Genomic DNA, 22,870 nt, shown 5'->3' on the forward strand with positions numbered 1-22,870 from the left:
TTTCTCACGATGTGGAGGCAGTGCTGAGGACGTAACGACCCGCATTTATTTCCTGATGGAATCATTTACATTACTTTACATTGTTTACCGGGTAACGGATGGCACCGAGGCGTATGCCTCATACTTACGACGACTGTATCCGACGCAGTCTGTACCTCTAAACTGGGCTGTTTATATCAAAGCTAAATCAAATATAAGATACTCTAGATGGGTTTATTGCCTTTTTAGTAAACAGTTCAGTGTGACTTGGGATAAACATTTATGAAAAGTATTTATAATTCAGTTAATACAGGTTTTAACCTTCCTGTTATGTTCCGGGTCAATTTGACCCATTTTAAAGTTTAAAGATAGAAAAAAATATTTAAAAGTATTTTTTTCAGCATGAAACTTCTTCTGCTTGCCTTAATTAGTTTAATCAAGATATAATTTGAAAATGATTCATCTCACATATTTGCAACCACCCCCTGCAAAAACTAAACTAAACTAATATTAAAATTTAAAATACAATAATAAATAACAGTAAATTGTACATCTGAATATAATAGTTTGACCATTGGGCCTAAAAACAAAAATTTCAAAACATTTCTTTTCGAAAAAGTGCAAAATTTCATTAACGAACAAGACATTAACACTATAAAATCCCCAAAATCATGTTACATTAATGTGCTGTAGTCTAGTGTAGTGTAGTGTAGTGTGGTGTAGTATAGTGTCTATTGTGTGTGTGTGTGTGTGTGTGTGAACTGCAGATGACAACCGGCATTTCCCCCCCTCCTGAATGCCTGATTTTCTTTACCTTTTCACGTACATGAGACTTTTTTGATGGCTTTCTCTTTTTTTCAATAACTGCTTCACGAACAGGCTCCTCTATACCATCAAACCCGTTCATTTTCGCAGACTTTGAGAGTGAAAAACGAAAGTGAAAGTAGGCTTCAAAAAATGCCGGCCGGCTCAACAGGGCGTGTGCTATGATGTTTACATTAGATAGCTCGTGGAATGCTGCACTGTGATTGGATGAGTGGAGATGTGGCATTCTGGGGGAAATCAAGACTGCCGTTGGTTGCATTTTGGAAAGAAAGAGAGAAAGCAGGGCAGTATTACACGGCGGATGTGGCGTTTTGATGAAAATTGAATATTGGCTTTTCAAGAGTGGTCACATAACATTCTGATTCCGGCTCTAACGCATTTTTTTTTTTATACGGCGTTTATCACGTCTTGGAATCAAACTCTTCATATATATATTATTTTTATGAAAAACGAGTGAATTATACACATCTAATCTCATCACATTCTGGCTACAATTAGCTCCTAGAAAAGTCATTAGCCTAGTGGTTCACATACTTTTTCTTCCCTCACTGTGAATGTTAACATGTTGTGTTTAATAAAACCATGCAAACATATAATTTTTTTTGTGTGGTTAAGCAGACTGTGTTTGTCTATTGTTGTGACGTAAATAAAGATCAGAACATATTTAATGACCAATTTATGCAGAAATCCAAGTACACTGGGTAACCATAATATATTAATTGATAAATATTAATTAGGAACAGATATGCCTAAAACGTCAGTAGTGTAGTGTCCAAAAACACTGGTATTAAAGAGATCATCACATTTGTACTCTTGCTGTTCTTTGTTCTCTTCTTACAATGAAGAATTCTGTCCACATTCTTATAATCCAGCATTATTTTACTCTGCATTAAAGCTGCACATTTAAATTGTAGGGTCAATGGTTGTGGTCCTTCAGTGTTGTACTGGGCTCAGTGTCACTTCCTCCAACAGGTCCCACCCTGTTAGATCCTAAAACACACAAACAACATTTCTAAAACAGTTATAATCTTTCATAGAAACCAAAATATTTGTTCTGTCATAGCCAGCTGACACTATATCACTCACGCCATGCATGCTTCTTCCTCTTTCTATCTCTGACAGCATGTGCTGGACCCTTCATCCTCTCCACCTCGTCCTCCTGTGCCATCCTCTCACTCTGCTGAGCCTCCACACTGTCCAAGTCCCCGATCACCTGAAAAATGCACTGGAATTAATGAAAAATGTGTGTTTCACTGAAAATCTGACTTTGCCACAGAAGAGATGGTTCTGTATCATATGAAATATAATATGGAACCCATTTATTTTTTTAAATAAGCATTATAACTGTCGCATTTCCCCAAATTAGTGTGCATGTGTGGGTACACGCCTTGTACAGTGAATATATGAAGACTCAGCACTAAAATCAACCCCTTATAAATTCACGAATCTTGTGATATGGATGTACAAATGTGTACAGGCCTGCTGTGGCTTAACCCCACACCGTTTTGATAACGTTATAAGGAGTGATACACACTTAAAAGTAAAGGTGTAGCAAGGAGTGATACAGTCTTAAAAGTAAAAAATATACTATTAAAAGTAAAGGCCTTGGTGCTTATGCTCTATTTTTCTCTTTTTTTGTACTGAATTTTTAATTTTATACTTTTATTTGTTAAAAAACAATTTAAAAAAATCACAAAAAGTAAAGGTGTGGCAAGGAGTGATACACACTTAAAAGTAAAAAATACACACGTAAAAAGTAAAGGTGTAGCAAGGAGTGATACAGTCTTAAAAGTAAAAAATACACTCTTAAAAGTAAAGGTGCAGCAAGGAGTGATACACTCTTAAAAGTAAAAAATATACTATTAAAAGTAAAGGCGTGGAAAGGAGTGATACAATCTTAAAAGTAAAAAATACACACATAAAAAGTAAAGGTGTAGTAAGGAGTGATACACTCTTAAAAGTAAAAAAATACACACTTAAAAGTAAAGGTGTAGCAAGGAGTGATACACTCTTAAAAGTAAAAAATACACTCTTAAAGGTAAAGGTGTAGCAAGAAGTGATACACTCTTAAAAGTAAAAAATACACTCTTAAAGGTAAAGGTGTAGCAAGAAGTGATACACTCTTAAAAGTTAAAAATACAGTTTCTGAATCAGTTTCTCTGATATTGTTAAACTACTGACAATATTTCTCCCAAATTCCAAATAAAAATATTGTCATTTAAAATATTTATTGGCAGAAAATGAGAAATGACTGAAATAACAAAAAATAATGCAGAACTTTTAAACCTTAAATAATGCAAATAAAACAAGATCATATTCATAAAGTTTCAAGAGTTCAGAAGTCAATATTTGGTGGAATAACCCTGGTTTTTAATCACTGTTTTCATGCATCTTGGCATGTTCTCCTCCATCAGTCTTACACACTGCTTTTGGATAACTTTATGCCACTCCTGGTGCAGGAATTTAAGCAGTTCAGCTTGGTTTGATGGCTTGTGATCATCCATCTTCCTCTTAATTATGTTATAGAGGTTTTCAATTAGGTAAAATTAAAGAAACTCGTCATTTTTAAGTGGTCTCTTATTTTTCTCCAGAGCTTTTATTGGACACATCTCTGCATATCTGCATTACTGATCTACTGCTGTAACTGCACGGCAGGCAGAGCACAGGCAGCCCCTCCACAGCAGTCATCAAACGCGTGCAGCAGTAATTACGAGAAGCCGGGCAGGGATGAGAGGATTAATGCAGTTTGTCAATTAACGTAGCTCCGAGGTCCCTTCTTAAAGGTTACATTTTTCATATTCCCAAAGCCCATCTGGGTCAGGGTGCACTGGGTGACGAGCTTCACGTGGCGGTGCAGAGGGTGAGTCACCAGTATGAGACACGGGGAGAGGGAGCGAGTGTGGTTAATGGTGAAATTGATGGAGTAATACCGTAATATCCCAATGAGGAACTGGCAGTAAATGGCACGGCCCCGTGCTCGCCTCTGTGGCTGCCGGCGTGGACTCACCTCCATGCGCAGTCCCAGCCTTGGGTTACACTTGTGCACAATGACACAGTCTGAACTAATTTGACTGTTCAAGATAATTCAGTCAAATAAAGCATTGTGGTTCTTAGAATGAGGTCCGTCAGAAAGTATGTTAAGGAGACTTGAGAGCTTTGCTTTGTAGTTGAAGATCTTGTGGATGTTAAAGCTTTAAACGACTTTATTCAAGAGCTTACTGCTGTGTTTTGCCTTACGTTTGACTAAAGTTAACAATTTGTTTGGGGTTTACTTCATAAATGGTCAGAAATTCCATTTATTTCTACATTTCTGTACACTTTATTTCTAAAGACAAAGTAGTTACTGTAAATGTCATTTGCTATGTGCCATTCCAGAGAATCTCTTTAGGACAGATCTGTTCACAGTGTTGGTGACACAGAATAAATATCTGCAGAGTTGTCTCTTGGAATCCCATTGTATTAATATATTGCCTAATTTTGGGCCTAAAACATAATTTTAACATAATTCTAACATCCATTTATGGTAGACAAATGCATATAGTGGACTGTGTAACAGCCCATAAGATATATGTTGGTTCTTTTTGGTAAACAAATAAGATATACAGCTCTGGAAAAAATGAAGAGAGACCACTGAATCAGTTTCTCTGATTTTGCTATTTATAGGTTTATGTTTGAGTAAAATGAACATAGTTTTTTTATTCTATAAACTACAGACAACATTTCTCCTAAATTCCAAGTACAAATATTGTTATTTAGAGCATTTATTTGCAGAAAATGAGAAAAGGCTGAAATAACAAAAAAGATGCAGAGCTTTCAGACCTCAAATAATGCAAAAAAAAAAAACAAGTTTATATTGATACAGTTTTAAGAATTCAGAAATCAATATTTGCTGGAATAACCCTGCCTGTTTTTTAGTCACAGTTTTCATGCATATTGGCATGTTCTCCTCCACCAGTCCTACACACTGCTTTTGGATAACTTTATGCCACTTCTGGTGCAAAAAAATCAAGCAGTTCAGCTCGGTTTGATGGCTTGTGATCATCCATCTTCATCTTGATTATATTCTAGAGGTTTTTTAATTTGGTCAAATCAAAGAAACTCATCATTTTTAAGTGGTCTCATATTTGAGTAGTACAGTATATCTGTACATTTGTATAACTGTATATACCCAGACTCCAATCACCACCATAGTAAGGCAATCAGAAAACCTCTCTTTTATGCACAATTTCAACTCATATTACTACAATAACTAATAAACCCTAAATTATGTAGACGTTTTAAAAAAATCAGCAAAATTTGCTTTTCAAAAGTGCCTTAGAATATCAAATTCAATTTATAGTGCCACTTAATTAATAAAAAGTTCTGAACCATTTAGAGTTGATAAGACGCTACGATAACTGATCGTGGTGAGGTGTTATCTAGTGATTATATGGTTATGTTTGGAGTTACTAAATGGTAATGTCAGACTGACCAGTTTTAGAATATTTTATAAGCTATGCTAGATTAGGATAGGCAATGCTAAACAGCTACTGTGTAATATAAGCCAGTGTTTCATTTTTTTACACTAGCTTGTCATAAAAGGGGAAACAGAATGTTTCATTAAAATTTTTGATTTTGAAGAGCTTGTAGAATGACCATATAGTATTTTTTCACTACCAAAATAGTGAATAACTTACATAAAAAAAAAAATAAAAAAAAAATAAACTAAACCCCATATTAAATACGTATACTCAAAGAAACACCATACTGTTACATGAAGTTAAACAATGAATAAAATATACATTTAATTCACAATCTGTGCCTTTCTTCAAAACCAACAAAATCATAACCAACAACTTCCCTCCTCACAAAAATCAGTGAGTGAGTAATTATTTAGGCTTTAAAAAATGCTTTAATTATCTTCAACAATAATTTCATCTTCTAAGACTGATCTGGGCCCAGTCCTCTAGGCTATCAGCCCTCTGTTCACCTCCTCAGCCATTGTATCACACAGCCACGTTTATTCTGCAAGTCTACAAGCTGAAGAGTGCAAGTGATAAAAGCACACGATGGGAACAAAAGTGTGCGCGCTCGTCGCACGCTGGATGGTCGTCACCGTTTTGTTTCCTCTCCGCATAATAAATAATTCGTGTGGAGGTAATACTCAAGCTGTCGGAGCTTTAGTTGTGCATTTTTAATGGGTCTTTTCCAGAAGCGGCGCCAGGCTCTGCATATGCTCTGCTCGGCATATGGGTAGGAGAAGCGCGAGGCGCAGTTGGCCGGGGCCACGTTCGCTAAGGCCGCACGCGCTTTAAGTGGGAGCCCGCGAGGAACAACACGCGCGCTCTGCCCATAAAACTTCCGTTTATGTCCGGCGCCATCTTGTTTGTGCAGATGAAGCTGCAAAAGTCGAGCGGTTATGGGGGGGCTGTTCTCATCCGAGCCATTATAAAGTGCAGTTCCGCTATTCAGAAAGTGCTAAACATCTGCTTAAATAACGGCTCGGTTCGAGAAACAGTCTGAGCATGAGTTTAACGTTACTTGTGGAGTAATAAAGGTAGGCTGAAAAACGCTAAAAAGCGTCTTGCATCCAGCACACGTTCAGTCCTTCTGCTGAGGAAGCTTATTTTCTAACTGCCTTTTGTTTAAAATCAGCTTTACAATAGTGTTTTATAGGCATTTAACGCTGATGTCTGATGACAACCCGTGTGTGGTGAAGAGTTTGCTGCAGCTCTTGGGTAACAACTTCATTAGAACAGTAAAATCTGCTGAAAAAAAAAAATCTGGCGCTATACGATGTGGTTTTAAGTACAATAAATTAATAATAAAAAAAAACCATACATTTAAAATTGTGCGTGATACTAAAATGTGTTAATGTCTATTACATTTTGACAAAAAAAAAGTTTGAAGAAAAATCCATAAAGATATATAATAAAATTTCACATTTTAGAGGCTGCTAATAACTTTACTCAGCCTGGTTGACATCCCTGAAAACTCCTTACATTCTAACTAGCAGAACTAAACAGTCTGAGCAGAATGGAAGAAAAAAAAGTGAAGTGGGGGGAGAATGAATTAATGGTTTGTATAATTTATATAAAAACTAAAGTGACAACTGGTTGAATGTATGGATGAGGAAAACAGTGGACAGATGCATTTACAAACAAATGAACAAATAAATAGATGGACGACCGATTAGCAGAGAAAACAGGTGAGCTAGCTTGCTAGTTTTTGGTTAGGATGGCTAATTTAGCTTGGTAGTCATTAGCTTTTGCTGTGCTGGTGGATTTAACTTTAGCCAACTAGTTATTTTGATTTGTTTTATAGCTTACTAGATGTTTGATATGCTGGTTGATTGAGCTTTAACTTGTTTGTTAGTTGTGTTTGATAGCTGGCTAGCCTTTAGATTTAGCTTTAGCTGACTTGATAGATTTTGCTTGGTAGTCACTAGCTTTTGCATATGTTGGTGGATTCAGCTTTAGTCTACTAGTTAATTAGTTTTGTTGATAGCTGGCTAGCTTTTGGTTTTAAGTTTCATTTTAACTCTCTATTAACTCTGAATTTTGCTTGGTAGCTTTCTAGTTTTTGAAAGGCTGTTTAGTTCACTAGTTAGATTTTGCTTTGTAGGATAACATACTAATGTTTAGATATGCTGTTTCATTTAGCTTTAGCTTGCTAGGTTAGCATACTAATGTTTGGATATGCTGTTTCATTTAGCTTTAGCTCAAAAAGAAGACCTATTTTCTCACAGTCATGTTGATGTGAAATAAACTCCAAAGTTTAAGTCCTAAACTTGTTTTTTTTCTATGTTTTACTAATATTACTGTTGATTTTATACTCTTTCTTTCTGTCTGTCTGTCTAGACCAGTGTTTAATCCTGGTCCTGCACTCCCCTGCACACATTCTAAAGGAGCGTCTGCCCTCTGCAACCCTCATCGCTATGCCTGGCATTGGACATGGTGTCAATAGATTCATTTTTAATTTAATACAAAGACCTGTTCTATCAGCATTTCTTATCAGTCCTAATGTAGCTTAATAGGGATTCATAGCATTCATAGGGATGTCCTTAAACATTTTGACATATTGTGTATAAATAACATCACATGCAGCATCAGATGGCCATGCATTGAAAAAGCACAATCAACAGTACAATATAAACCTTTATAGGCTATTAAATAAGGATGAAATGGATGGAAACATTATCTTTTTTTTTTTTTTTACAGGTTCTTCACGCTTATGTCTCTTTTACAATAACAGTTCTTCTATGGCATTCATCCCGAACCCCCTGTAGCATCTTTATTTTTAAGAGTGATAGTTATGCCAGTCAGCTGATGCCATCTTTGCCTCTCAAACAGGATGTCCTCCAGTAGGGGGACGTAGTCGTCACATGCTGCAGATCCCATGTGACACGTCCGTCTGCTGATCCAGGCAGAAATGTAGTGGATAACACACGGAGTGAACACTGCAGCTCCGCAGGAAAAACTGTGGAGCTGAGCCTCGGCGGAGACGGACGCAGTGCCTCTAATGTGTTCAGCACAGTGTTTCCCAACGCCTTTCCCTGCTCTGCATGGGCTTCTGTTTTCCCCCTGCTGGAACACACCTGAGTCAACTCATCAGCTAATTAGAAGCACTTCAGGGGTGGAATCATGTACTCTAGACTGTGTGGTTTGGTGGGCCCCAGCACTGGGGCTGAGAAGCCCTGGTTAATTGGGGCTGTGTTAGTGTCTGGCATATTGGTGATGATTGAGTACACTCTTAAAAAATACAATGGCATAGAATAAACAATTTTGGTTCCATAAAGAACCTTAGAAAGGTCTTAACAATGTTCATTTAATGTCTAGAACATGCCTTTAAAGGTATCATTCCATCAGTTTTTTCATACATTTTAAAATGTCTAGATGTGGTCTCTAATATGAATGAATGCCATGTGAGTCGTTTTTTTGTGAAAAAAAGGTGCTCCAGTGTTTCTGTATAGTCCTGCTGTATTTCACTGAATTACTGGTCTCTGAAGAAAGACAGGATTTCGGCTCTTGCTCATGAATATTCATACATGCAAACATATCACCTCTGATTGGCTAACAGCACTGCAGCAGAGAACGCCTACCTGCCTCCTCCACCCACAGTCCATTTTACAGCTCTAAAACTCAAAGGACAAAATGTTTTCAGAGATACAGCCTTAGTTGTAAAGATATAGCGCTGATTGCTATCTCTTTTCAGACTCTCTGCGGCCAAAAGAATTGTTTTCAATGTTGCCTGCAGCCGAGCAGCTCTCCGCCACCCACCTCTGTAAAATGCAGAATCAACCGGAGATCCGATTTAAACCTATACTGATTTACACAATATAGCTAACGTTAACTAGCTGTATCAACAGAGCTGTAGTTAAGCTCTTCAGCTGACAGTGTCGGCTCTGCTGCAGGACGGCTTCTGCTCTGTCTGGGGGCAGTCCCGAGCCAAAATGGGCGAGGCCATGAACTCACAATTTGACGTAGACATGGTGCTTTTCCTGATTGACTCGTTTTTTTTTTTTAGTAGTATTTTCCTTTACTAGCTACTGCAGACAATGGAGATTGAAGAACAGTTTCATATGCAGATGCATGCATACATAACTCAGAGAGACCAAGTGAATTTCACAAAGAACATGAAAAAGTGGATAAACAATTTTATGATGACCATAAAGGGCTCATTTACAATTATTCTTAAGAACTGCCTTAAATTTTATCATTATTTTGTAATGATGGATCTCTGTATCCTAATCTAAAATACATAAACCCTCTTGAATCTTTATGAAAACTTACATGTAGTGTACTACCTACACTCTGTAGACTACTTCAATACACTGTGTTTCGGACTTCCGGTTGGGATCTGGCAAAGATGGCGGCGTAGATTTTTTCTCTCCCCCTCAGCTCTTTTAAACCGAATAATTTTTACCCTAAAACACCCCGGTGCAGGTTCGTGTACGGCCTCTGATAAATATGGAGTCCACAGAGAAAAGAGGTTCAGAAGAAAACGCCATGGAAATTGCATCTCCTTCTTCTAAAAGTGCGGCTAAGAAGGCTAGGCGGCAGCTAAAGCTATCCGAGGAGCAGGACACTCAGGTTCAGTATTTACAGTCGCTCAGCTCCTCGGTGGACAGCCTGAAACCGACCTTGTCGGAGCTTAGCATGGATGTTAAGGCTATTCGCAACGATATGGATAACTTCCGTACAAATCTTGTGAAAATTGAGTCTGAGATTTCCATGCTAACTGCTTCGCTAGCAAAGCTGGGCAAACGCACAGACATACTGCAAGCAGCTCAAAGACAAGACCGGGACGGGATTAAAGAGGCGAACGACGGTGTTTCGAAGCTACAGAAGCGGCTGGCAGAGCTGGAAGACCGCAGCCGGCGCTCGAATCTCCGTCTGGTCGGACTACCGGAGAATGAGGAAGGGGGCGACGCCGTCGCGTTTCTTCAGCGACAGCTCCCGGTTTGGTTTCCCTCGCTGGCGGGGAAAAGTTCGTTTGAGATTGAGAGAGCTCATCGAGTTTACTCTGGGCAGCCGAATTCGGATGGAAACAAACCGCGCACACTAATTTTCAAGCTGCTCCGCTACACCGACAGGCAAGAAATCTTAAAGGCTTACCGGCAGCCCGGTGCGCAGGTAACCCACGGCCGAACGCGCCTGCTTCTCTTCCCGGACTATTCCATCGACACAGCGGTCCGCCGCAAAGCCTTCCAGCCTGTGATCTCCTCGTTAAAAAGCAAGGGATTGCAACCCTTTTTACTCTACCCAGCGAAGATGAAGGTCCTGCATAACTCCCAAACGCATGTCTTCTCCTCTCCTGAGGAAGCCCAGCGTTTCGCTGATTCGGTCCACTCTGTCTCTGCTAACTCCAGTAACAGTGTAGTCTGATCTGGTAAAGTGGCCTTGTTTTTCTGGTGTGAATTTGATGGAAATAAGTGAGGGGTTTAATTGATATAACACTCTTTTGTACCTGTTTGCTCCCGTTTGTCGGGCATTTTATATTGTTTATTCTTGGGGGTGATAAGCTATTATGTTCGGGCATCACTGCGATTTTTCGAGTGGCTCATATGTTGTTGAATTTATCACTGAGTACTTTTTATTATTACCTTTTTTGCATGTGTAAAAATTCTAATTTCGAGTTATTATGAATAGAGATGGGGGGGGGGGGGTGCCTTTTTTGCGCGATTCCACCGAAGCTAGTTTCTCGTTTGTTTCTATTCCAGCTTTTGCAGGGCAGATGTTTATGCCCTGGCGTGCTGGTGTTCTGCCTGTTGGGCATTTTGTTTTTGTTTTTTGTATATTTGGATTCTACAACACACACTACGAGCTATTTAACACTGGGGGGTATGATTTATTACAGTTTACTTGATTCCCATAGACCCATCATTATTAGTATTGATGACTTAGTACTCTTTACTATTTTTATGTTCTCTTGTATAATTATTATTGCTTTATTATAAATGGTCATTCAGTATAATATTATATCCTGGAATGTGAATGGTTGTAATACTCCTGTCAAACGTATTAAGTGTCTTGATTTTTTGTACCGTAAAGGGGCAGACATAGCTTTAATACAAGAAACTCATTTGAAGGCCAAAGATGTGTACAGATTGCAAAACAAATATTATAAAATTATTTCTAGCTCCTCATCCTCAAACAAAACAAAGGGAGTTTTAATTTTGGTAAAAAGGAAATTAAATATAACTGTAGAATTGGCTGGTGGGGACTCAGATGGTAGATGGTGTTTTGCAAGCATTATTTTAAATGATATTAAATGTTCTATTGTTTCTGTATATGCACCTAATATTTTTGACCCTGAATTTTTTGCATGCTTAAAACTAAAGTTATTGCTTTTAGGGAATAGGCAGCTAATTGTGGGTGGGGATTTTAATTCTGTAATTGATCCTAAGATAGACAGAACAAGTAGTTCTGGGTATTCTGTCTCTAATTCTTCATCAGATAATTTAAACAGTTTTTTGTCAGATCTTAATTTATATGATCCTTGGCGTCTTAACCATCCAAAGGATAATAATTTTACCTTTTTTTCACCCCGTTATAAAACTTTCTCTAGACTTGATTATATCTTTATATCATCTGGTGCAATCAAATTTGTTACTTTTACGGATATTCTTCCAATAACTATTTCAGACCATAGTCCTGTACTTCTAACGTTAGCTGTACATGCAACAACTCCCCGCTTTAAGAGATGGCGTTTCAATGTATTTCATCTTCAGGATGCAGATTTCATAAAATATATCAAAAGTAGTTTAAAGTCATTTATTGAAATCAATAATACCCCTGAAATTTCACCCCACATATTGTGGGAAACAACAAAATGTTTTATAAGAGGCTGTTGCATCTCATTTGCTTCTAATTCGTCCAAACGTAATCAGTGGGATATCACATATTTGGAGGGCCGAATTAGACAGTTGGAGATATTGCAGAAAAACTGTTTTGATGAACACAGGGGCAGTCTTCTGACATCAATTAGGGCTGAACTTAAAGATCTTCTCAGCACACGAGCAGAATTTTTATTGCTTAAAACGAGGCAAACCTATTACGAGCAATCTGAGAGACCTGGTAGACTCTTAGCTTTACAGCTAAAACAGTCTGAAAGACTTTCTTCTATCAATGCAATTAGGGATTCGACAGGTATATTATTCTCTGACCCTACAGATATTATTAATATTTTTAAAGATTTTTATTGTAATTTATATAAATCTGAATTATCTGGAGATACTATAGAATTTGATAACTTCCTAAAACCTTTGAATCTATCTTCTCTTGCACCCCATCAGGTTATGCAGCTAGATGCCCCTATCACACTGGAGGAGCTTAAGGAAGCAATTATATCTATGCAAACACACAAATCGCCAGGTTTGGATGGAATCCCACCAGAACTTTTGGTAGCAGTATGGGATCTAGTCGGACCTATATTTTTGAAATCAGTCGAATATTCTCTAGAGATTGGGTCATTCCATAGAGACCAAAACTCTGCACTTATATCACTTCTTCTAAAACCTGGAAAGGATTCAACAGAGTGTTCAAGTTATAGACCATTGTCACTTTTGAATACTGACATTAAGGTGTTTGCTAAAGTCCTTGCTAAAAGGCTGGATTCTGTTATTCCTGATTTAATACACAGCGATCAAACTGGCTTTATACGTTCTTGATTAGCCTCTGATAATTTGCGTCGCTTATTCCATATTCTAGAGTTTGCTCCCTCACAGATGTTAGGTTCTGCAGTGCTTTCATTAGATGCTGAAAAGGCGTTTGATCGCCTAGAGTGGCCTTTTCTCTGGGCTGTTTTAAAACGATTTGGTTTTGGATCAGCTTTTATTCATATGATTTTTACTCTTTACACCAATCCGTCGGCGTGTGTTAGCACTGGGCATATGATATCAGCTAAGTTTCTTCTAGAACGAGGCACCAGACAGGGATGTCCTTTATCCCCTTTTTTATTTGCTTTAGCTGTAGAGCCTTTAGCACAGGCTGTAAGACAAAATGCCTTAATTAAACCTATATCTATAAAAGACTCTCTTCATCATATATCACTCTATGCTGATGATATTTTACTTTATCTGTCAGACATATCCAGCTCTTTTCCTAATGTAATTTCTCTATTTAACCAATTCGGCAGGCTCTCGGGATACAAAATTAACTGGTCAAAGTCTGTATTGATGCCACTGGATGCTCTTGCTAAAACATACTCTCTTCCTTCTGAAATTCCAGCTCAGATACGGGTCTCTGAATTTACATATCTAGGTATAAAGATTCACCCCAATATCTCCTTCGCTAGCAAAAATAATTATGCCTCTCTTATTAATAAAATCAGACATGATTTGATTAGATGGTGCCCTCTATATCTTACTCTACATGGAAGAATATCAGTAATAAAAATGAATATTCTTCCACGGGTAAATTTTCTATTCTCTATGATACCACTCTCCCCACCAGACACATTTTTTAAAGAATTAGATTCAGCTTGCCGTACTTTTATTTGGAACAATAAGCGTGCTAGGATTCGATTGTCTACCTTGCAACGCCCCAAATCTTTGGGGGGAATTGGTTTCCCTAATTTTAAACTGTACTATTGGTCATTTCAGTTGAGATTTTTGAGGACATGGTTGGACGCTTCTGCGCTAACTCCTTGGCGAGCTATGGAACAAGCTATGGTTGAACCATACAGACTTCAGGATGTACCCTTTTTAGGTCTTAAACAAAGATCAGTTTTACTCACTTTGGGACCTATAATAAATAATACACTGAACATTTGGAAACAAGTGCATAGATATTTAGATCTTTCTGATCATTTTTATAAGTTATCTCCTCTTTGGCATAATAATTATTTATTGACAGGTTCTAAACCATTCACATTTCCTCCTTGGAGTAATAGGAATATACATGTTTTTGATGATCTATATGATAAAAACGGAATACGTTCCTTTCAAAATTTAAAAGAGATTTTCTCTCTCCCTGGAACATCTTACTTCATGTATTTGAGAATTCGATCTGCTCTACGAGCTTACGGTGTCCCCTGGGATGGCCCGCTGAAAAACCATCCATTGGTGGATCTTCTTACTTTAGGTAGCTCAACTCGGGGTCTTGTGTCCTCACTTTACAGCAAATTTATATCAGCTAAGGATCATACCCTGGGGACTGTTGCTGTGTGGGAGAAAGAACTCTCAAACTTGGGTATCAGTGTGAATTGGGACGTGGTCTGGAATAACGTATTCATGTCATCAAAAAATTTAGGTCATCAATTAATTCATTATAAGATTATTCATAAGTTTTACATGACTCCTCTTCGTGCTTTTCAGATGAAACTCAGTGCTGATAAAAACTGTAATAGATGTGGTCTTTCACTCCTTGGTACTTTTTTTCATTTCTTTTGGGAATGTCCAGTTGTTGTAAGATTTTGGACTTTTGTGATGGAGTTTATTTCTGAACTGTTAGATATCAAACTACGATTATGTCCAGCTCTTTTGTTATTATGTGATGATTCTGGATTTGATTTGAAGCTAATACAAATGAAGATTCTGATGGCAGGCTCAACAGCTGCGATAAAGGCTATTTTAAAGCAATATTATGAGCCTAATATTCAGCTGAGGAATATTTGGTTACAGTATTTCCTGGACATTTTAATTCTGGAGCGGTCTACAGCCAAACTTCGTAAGGCTACTTCAAGAACTGTTAGTAACTGGACAGATGCTATTTGGTTTGTGAAGGATCACATTTGAAAAGAGGGATAAGGGATGGGTCTTTTTGTTTTCCTCCAGTTTTGTGTTTTTGTATATGGACATGTTTGTGAGTAGTGAATGTGTATGTATTGGTGTGTGATTGTTGTAATTATTGTGAATCCAATAAATTGTTATTCGCAAAAAATACACTGTGTTTCCAAATGTTTGAGGACTCCCCTTCTAATGAATGAATTCTGCTACTTTATGTAGTATGCTCTGCTGGCAGAGACATGCAAACGCACACAAACACACACAGTGTGTCTTATCTTTGTAGAGTCCAACAAAAAACAGGATACATTCTCTTGAATACCCTTAATTTTAGGAGAAACAATGAATAACCCTGTGTCCCAGTGCTTTTGTCTATATTGTGCATCAATAAAATGTTTCTAGCCCACAATACGAGGTTATTGCCTCGAAAATCCTTTACCTATAAAGCTCTGCTATCTTTTTCATGCCTATTCATGTCTTTCTGTATTCTATGTGTGTTTGCGTTACTTCAGCAGAGCATCTCCCAGAATGATAGATATGCCATGTGCTCGCATCCTTCTCATCAGTCAAAAGCTCGGGACTCTGGATCCACCATTAACTGAGTGCAGTCCCTGCAAGCAAGCTGTTGACACACCCGGCATAAATCTGCCGCTTTTGACACAGAAGTTTTAAAATATTAATTTTGTTGGGCTGATCCAGGTTGTTCTCGGGGGGATGGGAGTTAATTCATATGCTTGCAGTTGTTACCGAGTGGAATCGGTGGTACATTTAATTAGACAGCAATCTGGCCAGCAGTCTGCTCAGTGCTGCTCGGCTGAGTGAAGTAATGTGTAGCTCAGTGGAAAACGTACCCAGAACGCGGGGCGTTGGGGAGAACGCGGCGCTGCTACGAGTTCTTAGCTAAAACCCAAAGAGAGGGGAGTGGGGCTGGGGGTGAGGAACACAATAATGCTTAGCTCTTCGCTTAGCTCGCTTTGATCTGAGTGACGGCACCGCCCCGGGCCATATAGTCCTGGTGAATGTATGTGTGTGCGTGTGCTTGTGTGTGTGTGTGTGTGCCTGCATGCATGTGCATTTTAAATATCTTCCTTTCTTTCAGTAAGACCTGTATCGACAGAGTATAGGCATTCCTCTTTCTTTTCTTTAGAGGAAATAAAGAAGAAAGGAGCGACTACATTCAGGCCTACTGGACTTCTATTCTGTTCTCTATTCAGATTACACATGTGATTCCTATTCTTGTTGTTTTTTTATATTATTTTTTTTCCTTCACAACAGAAAAGGCAGCTTTAATTGGGCATATTAATGTGAGAATGCATGTTTTACAGGTATAGTTTTGTTCACATTACAGATAGACCGAGTCTGAAAAAGTACTGAAAATTTGTAATTAAGTAAAAGTACCTTTACTTTGCTAAAATTCTACTCAATTAAAAGTAAAAATACCCATCTAAAAATCTACTTGAGTAACAGTAAAAAGTACTCAATTTAAAATGTACTTCAAGGAAAAGTTACATAGTTACTTTTATTTATTTGATGTAAAAAAAGTAAAAATCATACATTTTAATAAAGTTAATAATGAACTATTATTTCACATAATAATTTGGACATTTCAGGCAGTATTTATTCAGACCACCCCATAAAACATATTCAAGAACAAGTGCCATAGGTTTCTATGATCCATTTTCTTTCTTTACTGTTAAAAGGTTATGGTCATATAGGTGACTATAAACTGTATTTTTACAGTTTATAGTTTTACAGTTCATCACTGTTTTTTAACTATTTCTTTATTTTAACTGCTATTTACATGTTTTTATTCAAGCAGATTGTTTAGTGTTCCCAATAAAAACTTAAGGAAATATCAATAAAAACATGAAATCATACAAAAAAACTGTTGGTGGGCGCATGCGCAGTGCCGTAAAGAAGCACATATCGATAGGCAGCATAACTCAACAGAACACCGGTTTCCCCGAGCACAGCTGATTCACACAGCGTCGTTCCCACTAACCGTGATAAACACTGCTGGTAAAAGTTCAGCTGCGCTACCATGCAGAACAAAACTCAACTACTTTAAAAATGACAAATTACTAATAAAATTTACTCAATTACAGTAATGTGAGTAAATGTAATTCAGATTCTGGTTCTAAAGCATGTTCTGTAAGTTGTTCATGACTTCAGTGTGAACCATGCCTTTGATAACTGCACTGGGAACAGCATAAATGTATCATATCTATTGTTTAGCACACATTATACTATTAATATATAAACTAAAAGGTAAACAAAAGGAAATGGAGCACATCCTTTTGGGCTTTCCCCAGCTCTCCACTGAAATAACACTTTATATTCTGATATCCCATGACTTTTGGCATTTCAGTGCATCTGCAGAATTGGGGGTTTCTAGGATTGAAAAAATAAAAAATCAATGGAGGAGAGAAGTAGCCAGTGTGGGTTAAAAGAAGCACAAAAGAAAGAAGGAAAAACAGATAAAACAGATGCAGTGCAGGCCCACCTCTGCAATAGCTCCATTGGGCTGCCTGAGGAAGTGTCTGTAGCGGCGACGAAGGCCACTCAGGTACAGGGTGTAGACAGACACGTGGGTGCTGGCCTCTCCTGCTGCGTTGGGCGGACCCCCGGGGGATTCGGACCCTGCAGGCTCCTCCTCAGTCCAGATGTAGTCATACACTGCCACCTAGTAAGAGATGCACGGGTCAATAGAACAAACACCTTAAAGACACAACAGTTATCAAACAGCAGAAAATTGACAGCACTGAGGGATGAAGATAACTGACCCAAGCCTGTCTCAACTTGACCTGATTGTTCTGAATCCAAACCCACGCAGGAAAAGCTATGAGAAGTTCAGTTTCAATTCCAATTTTTAAATAATTGTATTTATTTTAATTTACATTCACTTATGAATCATTTTCGTGCTAATTACTGTCTTAGATCTTGGTGGCCCCGATCTTCAACAACACAAGTGACCCTGGCCTGACCCTGCCAGTTTAAAACAATTTAAGACTAGGTTCACATTACCGGATTTAAATTTTAAATTAGATTTTTCTTTAAATGTTTTGTTTAAATATTAAATCAGATCTTTTCAAATCAGATTTTAGTCACTTTTAGACAAAGTCCTAGATCAAATACATATCCAATTTATGAGCACACAACATGAATGTGAACAGTCCAATCAAGTTTTATGTGTCTTTTTTGCCTGTGTGATCGTCATCAGCCAACACCGGTGTTGTGCTAAATTCTGACTCCCTCCCTGAATCCAACACTTTTTCATGTGCATATAGATACAGAATGTCACACAGCAGTTTGGGCTCTTCAGGCAGCTTCAATGTAGCATATTAATGTGTGAATGCATGCTTTACAGGTACAGTTTTGTTCACATTACAAATAGATACATGTACGTTTATAAATATGCTCTGGGCATAAAATCTGAATTGATATTTGTTCTTAAGAATAAAATGTAAGACAATTCTTATGAAGATATTGGTGAATGAGGCCCAGATCTTCTGTGGATTTCATGGCAAGGCCATATGAAGCTCCTTAATTTTTAACTCCCTAAACAATTTTTCTCTTTTCGAGTTAACACCAATTTTATAGACTCTAAAATACAACTCTGTTCCCAAATAATTCAGTAGTAGTTCCTGTATTATAAATAATAGCAGGTGCAAAGGGTTAAGAGTGTAGACAAGTAAAAATAAGACAACAGATAAAAATAAGACAAACTCAACAAATGATGTTTAGGACATTAATAGTTTGATGGGTCCCATCAGGCTCAAAACATAGACATAAAAATGTTGGAAACAAAGGAGAGAAAGTTCATTGACCCTGACTGACCCTGATTTCTAGATAACACTGTTGTCTAGGCATTTGCTCGCTAACTGGAAACCAAGTCTTGATGAAAGCAAAAGCCAAAGCAGTGATTGCGTGTGCGTCCGTACCGCGTGCATTCTGGTAGGTATACACACAAAACAAAGGGCGGAGGGGAAAAGGGCTTAGTGCCGCATACCTGCACAAATGCTCACTTCGACGCAATTACCTTGCCCTACCTGCGACCACAGTTCACTGCTTTTTAAGATGAATCAAATCCCAAACTGGCTGACAGTAATCCTCTGTAATTTACCACTGTTCCTCAGCCTCGCAGATGATGATCCCAGCCCGCCGAAGTAAGAATGCAGGGGATTGGGTTGCCAGATTACTCACTGAGTTCTGACCCCTGGCGTGCCACGGAGCACACAAGCAGCCTCAGAGAAAAGCCACTTTAATCCAATACTTAAAAGAGCAGTAAAAGAAATAAATTACATGCTATCATCTGATAGTCTCTTATTAATTCACATCTCAAACCCGCCCATGTCAACTGATTAAATGAACCTAAAATACCAAAGACTGAAAAGAAGCAAATAGAAGAGAAGTGCAGAATCAACAGTACTCTCATACAGGCAAGGCAAGGTAATGCCAGATTTATCCACAATTTATTCAATTAGGATGTCCCCCTGCTGTCTTCACACTGCTACTTATATCGCCTAACAGAAAAAGAACAGACACTGTGCTTTCTCCAGACCTGAACCCCATTGAAAAACCACTGAATGTAATCGTGTAAGATCAAACAAAGCTGAACTGCTTACATTTTTGTGCCAGGAGTGAAATAACATCACCCAAAAGCAGTGTGAAAGACTTGTGGAGACCATCTACTCGTTGAATGCCAACGTGCGCAAGACACCTGGACTTTTTTAAAGGGCATTGGTCTAAGGTATGGAATTTTTGATGAAGGACTTGATGTTGAAAAAAAAAGAATTCTTTTGGTATATCCTCTGTATTGGTAACAGTAAAATGTGGAAAACCAGATGCACAATGATCATAAAACAAATACAAATTCCTGCTACAATCGTTTTTAAACAAACAATATGTGAATTAAAAAGACTGAGAACTCTTAAATTAAAAAAAAAAATAATAATAATTTAATATGTTACTACATTGGGATGAATAATGATACTTCTGTAAGATGTCACACATATTCTGATTCTTTCATTATTATGTATTTTTTTGTATTATGTGATTATGATGTAATGTCTTTTGAAAGTGATAAATAAAGTTTATTTTTAAAGATGCCAAGATGCATGAAAGCTGTGATTAATAATCAGGGTAATTACACCAAATATTGATTTCTAAACTTTTAAAACATTAGCATTGTTGTTTCTAACTTGAAAGCACTGTACCTTTTTCATTATTTTGACCATTTCTCATTTTCTGCAAATAAATGCTCTTTTTATTTGTAATTTGGGAGAAATGTCCATATTTTATAGAATAAAACAACAATGTTAATTGTACTCAAACATATACATATAAATAGCAAAATCAGAGAAACTGAAAGTGGTCTATTATTTTTTTTCCCCGAGCTGTATATTAGCCTATATTAACACACACATATGAAGGTAAAAATAATTAACACATATATAATGTAGTTCTTCTCATTACCTAATCAGACCATTTATTATTTTCCTCTAGATAATAATAATAACACACAACACATGCAGACACATCCCTGCTCCTTCTGGCCTGCTTTCACTTTCATCCTTGGCTTAATCATTCCTTTCCTCTATAGGCCCGGGCAGGTATCAGGTTGGGTGAAACTGATCTGCATGCACTGAGACCTGGTGGTGGTGGTGGTGTTTACGTGAGCCACACAGCGCAGGCTGAACCTGTGACATGCCATCCTGCTGTAATGTAGGAGCACAGGGAACAAGCCGAGCGTGTAACATGTTATATAGGTCATGGAACTCAGAGGCATCGGTGTGTGAAGATCACGGTGCCTCTCTCACCCAGGCAAGCTGGCTTACACATGACCTAGTGTCGGCCCCCATCATGCACACTCATGCTAAGCTCAAACGCAGGTGCCGGGCAGGAATAGGAACTCACGCACAGCTACGCATTTACATAAAAACAATACACTTGCCCAGCAATGCATAAAATACGAGCAGGAGCCCTTATTTTCTGTTCCACATACAGAGTTTATGTGTTGGACAGTTGCAGTGGTCCATGTCCAGCAACAGGGCTGTGTGCAGAGATAGCATAATAATTACCACATATAATACACTCTTAACTGATGCCTGTAGAAATCTTTAACTGACAGGATTTAAGGTGGGTCATGCAGCAAGACCATGACCCTATGCACACAATTAATTCCACCAAAGAATAGTTCAATAAAAATGAAGTTAAGAAACCCACAAACATCCCAGAGTTAAAGCTGTTCTTTACAGAGGAATGAGTTAAAATTCTTCCAAGCCATTGTGCCTGACTGATCAACAGTTACCGGAAACGTTTATTTTAGCATTCAATGTGAGCATTGAACTTGAGCAGCCATGGTTTTATGTTTTTTGGATACAATCCGGGTAAGCACCCGAACATCCCTTTCAGACAGCTTCCTCTTACAGCATCCACAGTTAATCCTGTTGGATGTGGTTGGTCCTTCTTGGTGGTATGCTGACATTACCCTGGATACCGTGGCATCACAAAGACTTGCTGTTTTGGTCACAGATGCGCCAGCAAAACGTGCACCAACAATTTGTCCTCTTTTGAACTCTGGTATGTCACCCATAATGTTGTGTGCATTGCAATATTTATCTTACCCTGCTAAGTGAACCTTCACACTCTCTGCAATTAATGAAGATTGGCCACCAGGCTGCTCCAATTTAGCCATGAAACCTCCCACACTAAAATGACAGCTGTTTCAGTTTCATTGTCCAACATACTTTTGCCACACATAAATATGTAATATTGGATCATTTTCCTCAAGTATAATATTGCTGTGTTGTTTGTTTTTAACAATATGTATTGTTTTAAATAGGCCTGTCACAAAAATTACATTATTGACTTATCATGCAATAAATAGAAACACCTATTAATATCTATTAATGTGAATCTGCAGGTCAACTTTGTTTCAAAATGCTAGATTTGTTCTATTAGATTTTATTTATATTAGATTTAGGCCTGCCTGTCATGACAATTACATAAATGATACATCTTACAATATATGGAGAAATGTTTGCTGAACGTGGCCAGAATGTCAGCTTTGTTTAAAAACAGCACTTTTATTTTATTTATTAGTATGTTTTATAAATGTAGTATTTTAATTTCTTTTTCTGGTGCGCACCATCTGAATCTCGCTTTATTCTTCGACTGCAACTTATCACTGTGTACTTCTGCATCTGCACAGATCTGAATGGCAGGGGAGAGCGTTTGGTGATCTTACAACACACGTGATTGATCTGTGAGTTTACTGCGTTATACCGTAAAGACAAGAAAAGTTCTGCAGCTTTAAATAAATGCTGTCAGAATTGAATCCCTTTCTAAAATCGCATTGGACAACGTCTGGGTCCGGACCGCGGTCCACCTATCAGTGACCTCTGAACTAGACAAAGAGAGCAGTGCTAGCCTCTCTTCACTGGCTGCCAGTGAAATTTATGATTGATTTTAAGGTGTTAGTTCTGACTTATAAGGCTCTACATGGCGATGCACCAGAATACATTAGTGAACTGCTAGTTTTGAGATCCTCTAACAAGGGACTTTTGGTTGTCCCTAGAACCAAACAAAAATGAAAGATTTTGCCTTCGCTTTGTGTGCTCCTAAATTATGGAACAGTCTTCCTTTAGATATCAGACTCTTTTTGGCTGTCATCATTTTATCATTATTATGTATTATGTTTTAATTATTTTATTGTAAAGCACTTTGTGGCTCTGTCTTAAAAAATGCTATATAAATAAATATATATATATTGTTTAAAAAGTGTTTATTAGTGTTAAAATTCAGATCAGACCCAACTGTAGATCAGTATCAAGTACCAGTACCGGAAAAGGAGAGAGA

The 22,870-nt window shown here is 37.8% G+C and overlaps 1 protein-coding gene across 2 annotated transcripts in view; it reads right to left on the minus strand.

Moving 5' to 3' along the window:
- Nucleotides 1–485: 485 nt before the first annotated feature.
- The window catches only part of ofcc1 (orofacial cleft 1 candidate 1), a 168,284-nt gene continuing 145,899 nt past the window's right edge, over nt 486–22,870 (minus strand). For both annotated transcript variants that reach the window (XM_022680172.2, XM_022680169.2), the window contains exons 21-23: nt 17,514–17,693; nt 1,891–2,017; nt 486–1,794 (exon numbers count right to left, since the gene is read on the minus strand). In XM_022680172.2, coding sequence (XP_022535893.2) covers nt 1,721–1,794; nt 1,891–2,017; nt 17,514–17,693 — 381 coding nt within the window. In that variant the 3' untranslated portion in view covers nt 486–1,720. The remainder of the gene's footprint in view (nt 1,795–1,890; nt 2,018–17,513; nt 17,694–22,870) is intronic.

This window comes from Astyanax mexicanus, chromosome 1 (assembly GCF_023375975.1).
Source record: "Astyanax mexicanus isolate ESR-SI-001 chromosome 1, AstMex3_surface, whole genome shotgun sequence".
NCBI lineage: Eukaryota > Metazoa > Chordata > Actinopteri > Characiformes > Acestrorhamphidae > Astyanax > Astyanax mexicanus.